Consider the following 13,037-nt stretch of genomic DNA (forward strand, 5'->3'; position numbering starts at 1 on the left):
TTAGTGTTGCTGCCCTGCTGCACCCCCGGCTGTGCCGTCTTGGGTGGACACGCCGCTGGCTGCCCCTCCTGCCAGCGGGGAGGGCAGGCTGCAGGCCGGGCTGGACTCGGTGTCCGCTGTTCTCTGCTGGGGCAGCTCGGTGGTCACAGCGGTTCCGACCTCCTGGGCGTCCTCTGAGATCCACCACACGTGGCCTTTTCTGCTCTTTCCAGATCGCCGTGGAGACACACTTAAGGGAACTCACACCGGAGAACGCAAAGCCGGCTCCACTCGGATGAGCCCAGCGCGCACGGGCCTCTGACTGTATCCGCCGCCGTCACCCCAGAGAGGTGGGTCAGGGCAGGGCGCCCCTGGCCTGGGGGGCGTGGGGCTGGGACACAAGCCAGTCTCTCCCACTTTCTGCGGGGGATGAAGTGGGCTGACCTTCAGAATGCGAGGTGGGGGTTGGCTCTTCAGATGCATCTGTGTGTGGATTGAATCCTAGGTTCTGAGTTACCAAACAATTGCCCGGACAGAAGCGCCGCCTTGGACGTCTCTCAGTGCTGTCCCTGGTGCAGTGAAGCCCCTCCAAGCTCCGGGCTGACGGTGTGGCCCTGTCACAGAGGGAACCGCGCACCCAGGCTCCGTCACTCTGCTGCATTCGGCTCCCGGGCTGCTCGGGGGGACGACAAGCGCGTCAGAATCCGTGTCCCTGGGAATTCGTCCATCTCTGTGGTCACCCCATTGAAAAAAATGGATGTGGATCAGTTGGACCTGAATCCCAGAATTATTGCTGCAGTTAAGAAAGGTGCGTTTGCTGATGTTTATATAAAGTGATTGTGTAAAAGTATGAACGCACAGATATACACACCTCATGTAGAACAGGTTTACCAGGTTGCCTGTCCGAGCCTCGGGGACCCTCTGGTTACTGATCCCAAGACAGCTGGTCCTGATCAACGCCCTGATGCTGGAATGTGCCGCAGGTTTTTCAGTTGTGTGTGTGTGTTTTTAACTGAAAGGACTGCTTTTAAGTTAATTTCATTTTCATCAAAGCAGTACACACACAGTGTCTGAAAAGTGAAACGGAACTACTTACCACTTCGGAGTCTTCTAGCAACATTCTGTATTTATATCTGGGTTGTTGACGAGTGTGCTTGTGTTGCTGTGTTTGATTTGTCTGTGTTACGAGTCCTCACAGGCCTCCTGTTTTGGGGGTGAGGGCAGGCTGGTGCCCGTGTGCCCCTACTTCCTCCACACCTCCCCCCCACAGTTGGAACACAGTTTGGGTCCCATTAGCCATCAGAGTTGTGACTAGGGACATAATGGCTGCCACTGAACCCAGGGTTATGACTGTTTCCTTTCTTGTACCGTCTCTGGTTTTTCCCCCCAGAGTTAGCGGTTGCCTCCGTACTTCTGATTATTCCCACGTCGCAGTAGGTCTGTCAGGCAGCAGTGGCTCTTTTCTAAATGCTCAAAGGGTTGGCCAGCCCACCGAGTCTGCTGGCATCTGGGCGCATCCATCCCCAGGCTGCGCTGGCCCCTCCGCAGCCCGGCTGGCGCCCCGCACCCGCCCTCTGTTCTCCCTGCCTCCCGGGGTGCCTGTGAGAGACGCTTGGACATCGAGTGCTTGTGAGCAGGTGACGGGGGCCCTGAGTGAGCGCAGGGCTTGGCAGCAGGGTGCCCCCCCGCTCCTCCATCCTGCGAGCACAGCAGTAGTTTTGTTTTCCCCTTTCGTTCAGTCTTTGTGTTTTAACTGAAGCACTCAGTGCATACGTATTGAAGGTAATTCCTGGTAAATTTAGGTTTAACTCTCCCTTAGTATGCTGTGCTGTTTGTCTGATTTTTTATGTTGTTTTTCTTTTATGCTTTCTTCTGGATTGGTTGGATCTATTTTTAGCGTATTTTTTTCTTTCTACTCGTTTGAAAGTAATATGCTTATCTAAGCTCAAAATTATTCATTTTCCTCATGAAACACCAGCTCCCTTGGGCCGTTCACCCTGTAACCCGGCCCTCCGCGGTACTGCCGCCAGCATGCTGACTCTTCTTTTGTCTGTTCGCCCCACTGGCCATCCCGTGGCCTGGTTCAGTGGATGTTCCTTTGGATCCCTTCCTGCGGCTTCTCCCTCGTGCATGGTTCCCCCGACTCGGCCCGGGCCCTTCCCAGGCTGTGCACACACAGACCTGTCTTGGGAGATGTGACCGGGCGGGCATGGGACCAGGAGGAGGCCGCTGCTCCCGGCACCAGGGAGAGGCCCAAGCGTCCGGCTTCTGCAGCCAAGACGTGGGCCTCCCCAGGCCCCTTCCCTCCCGTCCCGTCACGGTCGCCCTCTATCTGGGGGTCCCTGCAACTTCAGGGAGCAGATGGACTGGCCCCTGCCCACCAGGTCCCCAGAACTGGAGGATACCTGTTGTCCCTGCTGTGTCTGACCTTGTCTTGTAATTGATTCTATACCTTCAGTCAAACTGAGGTCAGTAAAGGAGGTTCTGCATCTTTCTGGACCAGACCTGCAGAGACTGACCCGCCTCTCCGGCCCCGACGTGCAGCGCTTACTGAAGGCGGCCTCCTCACACCTGCAAGGAAGCAGCGTCTGCACAGGTGCCCGGTGCTCTGGGGTCTGGCTGGAGGAGCGGGGTGCGGGGCTGAGCCCAGAGGCCACGGCGCTGCAGCCCGAGGGGCCTCCTGGCCCGGGGGCGGCTGTGCGGGGCTGGGCTCACCTGTTGTTTCCCCGCACCCAGCGCTCCACCTGCTCCAGCAGGAGGAGCAGTTCCCCGAGCAGCACGAGCGCCTGAGCCTGGGCTGCCCCGTGCTGGACGGGCTCCTCCGCGGCGGGCTGCCCCTGGACGGCATCACCGAGCTGGCCGGACGCAGCTCCGCCGGGAAGACCCAGCTGGCGCTGCAGCTCTGCCTGGCCGTGCAGCTCCCACGGCGACACGGAGGCCTGGAGGCCGGTGAGTGCGGCCACTTCGGGGGACAGGCAGGGGTCCTGACCTGTCACCTCGCGGGCACCTGCCCTCGAGGCCAGAGGCTGCCCCTGGGGGCCGTTTTCCAGGGTTCCCGTCTCTGTCTTCACACCTGCTCTGTGATTCCTGCCTCAGGAGAGGGAGGGGGGCCAGGGGCCCCTCGGTGGGAGGGAAAGTGCAGAGCCCCGGGGCCTGGCCGAGGGGGGACAGAGCCAGCCTGGGGTGACTCCGAGCGACATGTCCCCTGCAGAGGCCTGGCCCGCGGCCACTGTGACCGCATTAAATGTGGGGCCTGAGGCACATTTTCCTGAGAAAGTGACTTCCCAAATCAGGTCTGAAAGGCCCAATTTTGAAAAGAATGGCCAAGCGGCTCTGCGCTTCAGAAAACGTGGAGCTCCTCCCCGCCAACCCTCAAATGCTGGGCCGCCTTGCCGCCAGCTTCTCGAAGCCCCTCTGTGGGCGGGCACCCCACTCATCTGTCCCAGTGAGACGCCCAATAGGGTGTGGGGCGAGGAGCTTCGAGGGCCGTGCGACTGGGTTTGGCTGTGACCCTTCTGTCCAGGCCTCTCCCAAGATGAGGAGAACACGGGTGCCACGGCGTTGTGACGAGGGTCTCGGCCATGTCGGGGGCTCCCCAGGCAGCCCTGCCCCCGGGAATGGGCTGGAACGTGCCAGGGAAGGTTAGGGAGGCCTCAAGGGTCAGGAGCTCACCACTGACACGGTCAGACGGTGCTTCTCCCTCCATCCTGCATCTCTTTTCCAAGTTTGAAAGTCTGTTGAAACAGAATCGGGTCAAAATGAAAGTTACACACTCACAAATAGGGCACGCGGACGTGGTGTCAGTGCTTCTGGCTCTTCTCTGGGTCCCCCTCCCCGGGGCGGTGCCGTGACCGGTACAGCGAGAGGAACGGTAGGTTTAGCCGTGGCCCTGAGAGTCCTGGTGGGGCTCAGCCAGCGCACCGCCAGATCACAGGCCTTTCTTATTTATTTATTTATCTTTGGCTGCGTTGGGTCTTCGTTGCTGCATGCAGGCTTTCTGCAGTTGCGGTGAGCGGGGGCTGCTCTTCGTTGAGGTGCGCGGGCTTCTCATTGCGGTGGCCTCTCTTGTTGAGCACGGGCTCTAGGCGTGCGGGCTTCAGTAGTTGTGGCTCACGGGCAATTAGTTGCTCCGCGGCACGTGGGATCTTCCTGGGCCAGGGCTCGAACCTGTGTCCCCGGCATTGGCAGGCGGATTCCTAAGCACTGCGCCACCAGGGGAGCCCTGAGGCCTTTCCTCTTTATTTAACTCAGTGGTTTTTAGCATTTTCACAAAGTTGTGCACCCACCACTACTGTCTAGTTCCAGAACATCTCATCACCCCAGAAAGAAGGCCCATCCCTATGAGCAGTCACTCCGCACTCTCCCCTCCCCCAGCCCCGGCAACCACCCATCTGCTTCCTGTCTCTATGGCTTCGCCTGTTCTGCACATTTCAAATAAACGGGATCATGCAAATAAGCCCTTTCACCCAGCGTAATGTCTTCAGGGTTCACCCACGCTGGAGCATGTGTCGGTGCTTCCTTCCTTTGTAGGGCTGAATAATGTTCCTTCACGTGTACAGACCACAGCTTAGCGACCCTTTCATCCATTGACAGTCACGTGGGTTGTCACACCTCTTGTTCGTGCGTGGCTTCGGGTGGACACCTAGGAGTGGGATTGCTGGGTCGTATGGTGGCTGCGTGTTCTGCTCTTTGAGGAACTGCCAGACTGTTCCCAGCAGTGGCTACACCGTTTTCCTTCCCATCGACGACGCAGGAGGTTCCAGTCCCTCCGCGTCTGAGCCGACGCTTGTCCCTCTGACGCCAGCGTGGGTGGCTCCTCACCGTGGCGCCGGCCGCACCCCCGGTGGCCGGTGACGTTGGCCGTCTCTTCACGTGTTGCTGCTCATTCGTGTGTTTTTGGAGAAATGTCTGTTCCAATCTCTTGCCCATTTAAAAGCTTGGGTTATCTGCCTGTGGAGCTGTAGGAGAGCTTTGTATAACCTGGACCCTAAACTCATCAGATAAAGAATTTGCAGGATCTTCTCTATTAGGCTGTCTTCTCCCTCTCTTGTTGGTGTCCCTTAAGGCACAGTTCTTCACTTTGATGATGTCCAATTTGTTTCTTGCTTGTGCTTCCGATGTCATGTCTGAGGATCCACTGCCTAATCCAAGGTCGTAAGGTTTACCCGTGTTTTCTTCTAAGAGTTTTATGGTTTGGGCTCTCATATTTGATCCATTGTGATTTAGTTTTCCTATATGGTATGAGGTAAGGGTCTAATTTCATCCTTTTGCACGTGGGTGTCTCTCTCTCCCAGCGCCATTTGTTAAAAATACTCTTTCCCCACTGAATTGTCCTGGGGCCTTTGTTGAGAATCGGTGGCCCCTGGTTCTTTTCAGCGCAGGACTCCGGGGGTACCTTCTGGTGGGGATTCCAGGCCCCTGGTGATGCACTGCCTGTGTTTTGTTTACTGGCTTTTCCAGGCGCAACAAAGACAGTTACCACCAGGTAGCCCAGAACCATAGGAGGAGCCTTGACAGTGGAATTGAGGGAACATCCGCCCAACAGGGCCTGGGAGGGGCATCTCCCTGTGTCTGCAGGAGGGGGCGTTTCCGAAAGCCGGGAGCCCCTACAGTTCCCCTCGCTCCCACTCGGACAGCCCAGGGTAGGCAGACCCACAGGGTGAAGTTCCGGCAGCGAGGGGCCTGCGGTGAGAGGTGGGTGCCGGCCGGCCCCCGTGCTGGGTCGGAGGGGCAGACCCACGAGAGGCAGTGCAGGAAGGAGAGGGTCGTTGGCCTTTGGTGGGGCGGCCTCAGGCCACCCCCAGCTGCTCACCGCCCCGCGGCTTCCCAGGGGCCGTTTACGTGTGCACAGAGGACGCCTTCCCCAGCCGGCGTCTGCAGCAGCTCATCGCTCAGCAGCAGCGCCTGCGGACAGACGTCCCAGGGGACGTGCTCAGGAAAATCAGGTTTGGCCACCAGATCTTCATCGAGCACGCGGCCGACGTGGTAAGCGTCTGAGGGGAAGTCGGCCGTGCGGGCGGGCGGGCCACGTGCACGACCCGCGAGGTCAGGCCCCGGTGCCGCCTGCGGCGAGTCGCCCGCTGGGGGCCGTGTGCTCCGCTCAGGCTGGCACTACCCGTTACCTGGACTCGGGCTGAACTGAGCGTCCAGTGTGTTTCTAGCAGCCTAACCCCAAGGGAAGAGCGGGCAAGGGAGGGCGCCGGACACGCCACCTCTGGCCCCCTAGAGGAGGCCCCAGCAGGGCAAGTGCCTCCTGCGGCTGTTCACCCAGCCACGGAGGTGACCGCGGCCCAGAGGACGGGACCTGCCGTCCAGGCCACTGGCCCGGCAGCAGCCGTGGTGCGGGGTTGTACCTCTGCCTCTGAAGGAGGGGAAAGCCCCCTTGTCGAGCCCCCCCCCCCCCAATTGCTGAGCGTGCCTGGCAGGGCCGCTGGGGCGAGAGCGCACCTGGAAGCCGCCCCCGGGTCACGTGCCCTCCCCGTGGGCAGACAGCGGTGGGAACACAGAGGGCAGTGGCCCCTGGGGAGGGGGCAGGGGGCAGGCAAGCGGCCGGGGAGCAGCCAGCTGAGGTCATTGTTTGGGGCTGAATAACGAAGCAAAAGCTTCAGGAGGGAGATGGGAGATGATGGAGTACAGACCAGCGCACCGAACACAAGTGTGCAGAGCCACCCACCCAGGCCCTTCCCCCATTTAAGAACTGCCATAAAAAGAATTTCCGGTAAAGGATGAGCTGTATACACTTTTAATTTTAAAAAATTTTACCGTAAAATACATGATCACACATAGCACGGGGAAGTGACACGATGAGCGGTGGCACGCGAGCCCGGGCTGGTTCAGGGCACGGGCGGCCCGGGGTGGACCGGCGGCAGGTGGCCGTCCCCTAGGGGCCCAGCGCGGCCGTGGCTTTGCAGGTGAGCGCGCGCTGGCGGCGGGCAGCGCGGTTATTAGCGTGACGGTGCTCAGGGCGTGGACACGGGAGAAGACGAGGTCAGTGCCACAGGCTCCGGCTTCAGGCCCTCCAGCCTCGCGACCGTCCCCTGGCTGTCACAGGGCCCTCTGGACGCACACAGGCAGCACGATCCTCGTCCTTCCGGCGCGTCCTCACTGAGAAACGCAGCAGCGGGTCAGGGCCAGGCGGTGAGACCCCGGCGGGGGTGGGGGCACATTCCTAAGTTCTGTTCCGGGAGCAGCTCTGGTGGAGGAGGCCCCCAGCCCCTCGCTGGTGTCTGCCCAGCAACTGGGGGGCCCTGCCCCGGAGGGAGGCGGGAGGTGCGGACCAGGGCCTGATGCTGCTACACAAACAGAGCCTCGGCGTCCAGGGCCTCCTCCCGGGGGACGGGGTCTCCAAGCTAGGCCCCTCTCGGAGTCCCGACGCTGCGGCAGGCGGGTGCAGCCCTGCCCCCGCCCCCGGCCCCCCGGTGCCCCAGCGCTGCCTGAGGTGGCGGGAAGGGGTGCAGGACTCACGTTAAGGCTGGCGTCCTCCAGGCCGCTGCTGCTGCTGTCATTTTCCACAGAGAGGGGCTCTGCTGGAGACACCCTGGAGAGTTAACAAGCACAGAGTCGAATTTCATCCCAGACACCCAACAGCTCTCAGGAGTGCCTGACAGGATGGCCAGTGTGTGGCCACTGGGCACCAGGGCCGAGTCCAGGCCGGCAGGGCCAGGCGGCCCCAAGGGACAGGGCTGCCCCGAGCACAGTGCGTAGGGTCTTGGGGGGCAGGCGGGGCTGGCCCGGAGGCACCTGAGGCCCCACGCTGGGCCGGTTGGCGTCCTAGCACACAGCCTGGGCGCGGCCCGGGGGTCTTCACGTGGGAGGCGACGCTGGTTGCAGGACAGACTCAGGTCCCCGCACACCTGCTTCCTCCCTCCACTGGGTGGGGCTGGGCAGTCCTGGTGACTGTGGTGGTCCGGGTGGTCGGTGCCCAGCACGGGGCCACTGAAGGGGAGGGGCCCCCCGCGCGGGTGGTGACGGCCACCGCCCCTCGGCTTCCAGGACACCCTGCTGGAGTGCGTGCATAAGAAGGTGCCTGTGCTCCTGTCGCGGGGCATGGCCCGCCTGGTGGTCATCGACTCCGTGGCAGCCCCGTTCCGTTGTGAGTTCGACCAGGCGGCCTCGGCCCTCAGGGCCCGGCGTCTGCAGGCGCTGGGGGCCGAGCTGCGCCGGCTGAGCTGCATCTTCCGGAGCCCCGTGCTGTGCATCAACCAGGTGGGCCCCCTCCACCCCCGGGGAGGGCGAGGCCGGGGGGGGGCCGGGTCCTCACCGCCGCTGACCCCGATCTGGACCCTCCAGGTGACGGAATCCACAGAGGAGCGGGGTGTGGCAGCCGGCCCGCCGGGGTGAGTGGCGCGCCCCGAGGGCAGGGGTGGCGGGGCCCGCAGATCCACACACAGCACAGGACAGTCGGGCTGTTTTCTGTCTCAGTGTCGGGGGAGAGCGGGCATCTCCGGCCCTGGGCATAACCTGGTCCAACCAGCTCCTGGTGAGGCTGACGGCCGACCGGCTGCGCCCCGAGGAGGCCACCTCCGCCCCACCCCGCCGCACCCTGAGGGTGGTCTCCGCCCCCCACCTGCCGCCTTCGTCCTGTTCCTACACAGTCACCGCCGAGGGTGTGCGGGGGACACCTGGGACTGAGTCCTGCTGATGTGTGGCCCTCCCTCTGGTTAGGGTCCCCTCAGGTACCAGGGGCTGCGGGAAGCGCCCAGAATCCATAGCCTGCCCCCACCCCCGCCGGCTGCTGCAGCGTCTCTACAGTAAGCAGCAGCTTCCTCCACCCTGGGCCCACGTTAGCTCTCGCCCGGATGCCGGCCCCTGCGCCCCGGCCAGACAGGGCCTCCACCTTGACCCCCACAGGCTCCGCACCCCCTTCCCAAAGCTCCCAACACCCACACCTCGGGCCACGGCAGGGCCGAGGTCAGACGAGCGCCCACTGGCCCTCCTCACCCCGTGGTTGGGCTGTAGGCTCCTGGCCGCCAGCACACCCCCTGGCCCCGGTCTGGCACAGGGTGGAGAACACACGGCAGGCCAGGCCGCAGGGTCCAGGAGAGGCATCGGGGCGGGGAGATGTGCCTTGTGCGCTGCCCCTGCCACCAGCCCCCCAGCCCCCCAGCCCCGCAGCGAGCGCTAGCAGCCTCGGCGCCGGCTTGGCCCATCTGCCGGGAAATCCGTTCTGGGCAGACGAGAACTATTCTAAAAGGAGAGCACATCCCGCTGTGCCCTCAGTGCCTCCTCCAAGGCTGGCCACTGGGGCCAGGACCGTCAGCCCTGGCCTGGGGGCGCATCCGCTCTGGCAAGGCGCTCCTGCACTGTGTGCGTAGAACTCGGGACCTCCCATCAGCCGGGGTCCTGCTGCATCGGGCCAGAAACTCCAGAACCTGAGCATCTGGTCATGGCAGCACAAGGCCCCACGGTCACCAAGGGACGTGACTGCCCAGTTCCGGCAGGGCTGCGCCGCCTTCACCCCCATCATCGCCCTGCCTCTGCCCCCTCCCCGCTGCTGCCCGGCACAGAGCAGCCCCGGCCGGACAGACGTGCCGGGGAAGGCACCTGCAGCCCCTGGACCCTCACCAGCGCTTGCTCTTTGCCAGGCACTGTCCTCAGGACTCATACACGTGACGTCTGTCCTCACAGCCTGGGGCAGCCCTGTCACTCCACTTTCAGCGCCATGGCCACCCTCCCACAGCTCCAGGAGCTAGACACTGGTCCCAAGCTCCCACGGGCTCACTGGGGCGGGGCGGTAAACCCCTGTCACGGGGCACACGCTTTGTGCCCGTCATTCTAGGACCGGATGATCCAGTTACAACTTTCATCATGTTTTCAAAGTAGTCTGTGACCCTAAAAAGATTGGGTGCCTACCATTAAACAGGAAAGGGTTCTTTCAGGGTTGGAGTTTTACAAGAGAACCTTTCCACAAAAGTACAGGGACTTTACAACAGGAAATAAACACTTTATTTTTCTAAGTAAATATAAACAGTTCCAAATGATTTCCTAGGTGAGTCACAACAACAGTGAGAAAAGAAAACTACTGCTCCAAGACAGAAGGTATGTTTCATGGCCAACCCCCTGCAGAGGTGCGGACCAGCACAAGCGCACCCACATTCGGCCTCTGGGCAGCCGCACCCGCCCACCAGGCAGACAGGCCGCCCTGGGGGTGCTCACCCACCAAGGGCCACAGAACTTGGCAGTGGGGTTTTCTCTCTGTGTCTCAGGAACACCAAGTCCCAAAGCAGCGTCCACCCTACCTCTCCCTGGCCTCTCAGCCAATCCCATCCCCCAGAGCACACCCCAGGGACAATTGGACGGTCCTCACAGGCCTGTGACCCCCGAGGGGTAGCTCCACACCACTGTGTAAACCATCTGAGTCCTCCCGTCGTGGTGGAGAACTAAGAGGAAGCCGCACAGGTCTCTATGCATCAGCCCGATTACACGGAGGAGACGTGTGCAGGACGATGCTCGCTTAGCTCGCTTGAACTTCACCTTTGGCTGGTGCTATTCAGTGCTGCTTTAGTTTCCAGACGTCCCATGATTACACAGTACAACGTCTAAACATACCAAAAGTTGGCCTCGCACAGATGTAACATGCCTTCCCCAGAACATTCTATGAAGTTATAACAAAGAGTGCTACAAACTAAACTCTGAATTCTTAGCAGTACTTATACTTCACTGTAAAGACAATAACTAATTACATGATACTCCTAGCAGCCTCCTGACCAAACAAATAATAGGGACTTTTTTTAAGTTTCAGAAAATAACTACCTGAATCCCTGCAGCACCGGAAGTGCCTGCTCCGCCTGGGGAGGGGCGCAAGGGTCAGGAGGCCCAGCTCGCCACGACCTCAGCCCTCCGACCTCAGCCCTCCGACACTCACGTAGACCCTCAGCTCCTCCACTGCCAGTCCGTCCTCTGGCCAGGGGAGTCTAACTCGATAGACACAGCACAGTGTAGAAATGGATGCTGGCCCCCTAGGGTCCCCTCACCAGGAAAGGAAGAGGGAGGGCTGGACCACCCCCACTGCTCTCTCCGAGAATGTTAAAATCCTGACTACCAGACTGCAAGTAGGTTACAACCTGGCTTCTCTCTATTTTGATACAAGTTCAAAAATCAGACACTGCCGACTCCCAGGTAGCATCCCCTCTGAGACACTAAGGCTTTTACAACCCAGCTTCAGGAAGGCCCTCGAGCCTCTCTTACCCCAAATGCTGTCTCCATGTGGCCTTAGAAAGGCCACCACAACACTCGGGGAACCAGGGCCAGAGAGCTCAAAGCCAGACAAGGTTCAACTAAGGCCCCTGCAATGGTCTCTTTTCACCAACTGGAAGCTTAAAATTAAATTCTGTTCTTAGCCCCATGTTTATTCTTTCTAAATGCCCTTTGTTTTTCCAGAGACAACTGTCACTAAGGGAAACCGAGTGGGTTTCAGATGTCCTGCACCAGCTCTGTGGCTGGGAGGAAACTTCAGTGTAGTGGGAGGAGGAGCCAGGACAGCTTGGTCCCCTCCTGGTTCTGATGTGACACAGACACATCATCCCCACTGCACCTAAACGTGAACCTGAAAGGGCCACGGTGCCCACATGGGGACACAGCTCTGCTCTTTTTTCCAGTGGTTTCTTACAACCCATCATATTTTTTTAAATACCTCTAGAGAGCATTTTGAAGGTTCCTGATCCATCGGAAACTGCAAAACCTAAGTGGAGTCAGGAGCTGAGGAAAGGAGCGTGGCCAGAGGAGACAGGCTGCAGGAGACCGGTCAGCCTCGAGGGCCCCCAACACCGGGCCAGGGTGTCTGCCTCTGGAGGGGCACAGCAGCTCTCACCAACATAAGCACCGGTGCCCTGAGGTGATCCACTACTGAATTATAGAAACTTTTAAACAAAGCTTAAGTTAAAGTCTAGCCTTGCTGTACCAAAACCCCAGGACGCTGCTGCCTCTAGCCCTCAGTCTGAGGTCCACAGTGGGGGTGAAGGACATGTGCAGTCCAAGGGCACCCCAGAGTGAGCACCCCCTAGTCCCCACAGGGAGCCCAGGGAGCATGTAGCACCCCAGCCCAGTGCAGTTGTTGAGGAAAAGGTGGCTGGAAGCGCCTTTGCTCAGTGACACCACCCATATGATAACATTAAGGTAAACTAGAAACTAACCCTGACAACATTTCACAAGGACGCTCACAGCTTTCCAGATCCTTTCAAACCTCCTCAGCAGGGATGTGCCCCTTGTACAGTTGGCATCATCTGGAATTACATCTTCTTAGCCTACCAGCTAGTCTCATGGATTCCCTTAAGGAATAATGTCTCAGGGTTGGTTTGAAAATGTATCTGTCAGGCCTTCCCTGGTGGCGCAGTGGTTAAGAATCCGCCTGCCAGTGCAGGGGGCACGGGTTCGATCCCTGGTCCGGGAAGATCCCACATGCCGCGGAGCAACTAAGCCCATGCGCCACAACTACTGAGCCTGTGCTCTAGAGCCCGTGACCCACAACTACTGAGCCTGTGAGCCACAACTACTGAAGCCTGCACACCTAGGGCCCGTGCTCTGCGACAAGAGAAGCCCCTGCAATAAGAAGCCTGCACACCGCAACAAAGAGTAGCCCCCGCTCGCCACAACTAGAGAAAAGCCCGTGCACGGCAACAAAGACCCAATGCAGCCAAAAATAAATTAAAAAAATAAAATAAAATGCATCTGTCAGAACCCACCGTTACTTAACGCTACAAAGAAAAGCTTTTTAAAAGGAACACATGCATCTCCGTGTGCTTAGTGTACAGAGGCCTGGAGGAGGGAAAAGGGCTCCAAAGGGGCTGAGATGCAGACCAGGAGGGGGTGCAGGCCTCCCCGCAGCTACCCCATCTCCCCCGCTCCCTAATCCCAGCATCACTGCCACAGGTCACTGGGTTCCTAGTCTCAAAGGATGTAGTTTAAGGTTCCAGTCTTAATGAACAGCCTTAACACAGTATTACAATTGAAAGCAGGTTTCGGTGCTGGGGCCGGTGTCCGTGAGCAGCGGCCGACCCCGAGTACGCTGAGCCAGCTCCATACCTGGCCGGGTCCCACCGCCAGGCTTTGGCAGCTCTCGG

At 60.0% G+C, this 13,037-nt stretch overlaps 1 protein-coding gene across 1 annotated transcript; it reads left to right on the forward strand.

The window, feature by feature from the left end:
• The first annotated feature begins 732 nt into the window (after positions 1-732).
• XRCC3 (X-ray repair cross complementing 3) lies at positions 733-8,620 on the forward strand. The gene is made up of 7 exons (XM_065870943.1): positions 733-787; positions 2,438-2,575; positions 2,716-2,928; positions 5,810-5,964; positions 7,972-8,184; positions 8,269-8,315; positions 8,401-8,620. The coding sequence occupies exons 1-7, from the start codon at positions 733-735 to the stop codon at positions 8,618-8,620; spliced, it is 1,041 nt and encodes a 346-aa protein (XP_065727015.1).
• Positions 8,621-13,037: the final 4,417 nt, after the last annotated feature.

Source organism: Phocoena phocoena, chromosome 2 (genome assembly GCF_963924675.1).
Source record: "Phocoena phocoena chromosome 2, mPhoPho1.1, whole genome shotgun sequence".
NCBI classification, from domain to species: Eukaryota; Metazoa; Chordata; class Mammalia; order Artiodactyla; family Phocoenidae; genus Phocoena; species Phocoena phocoena.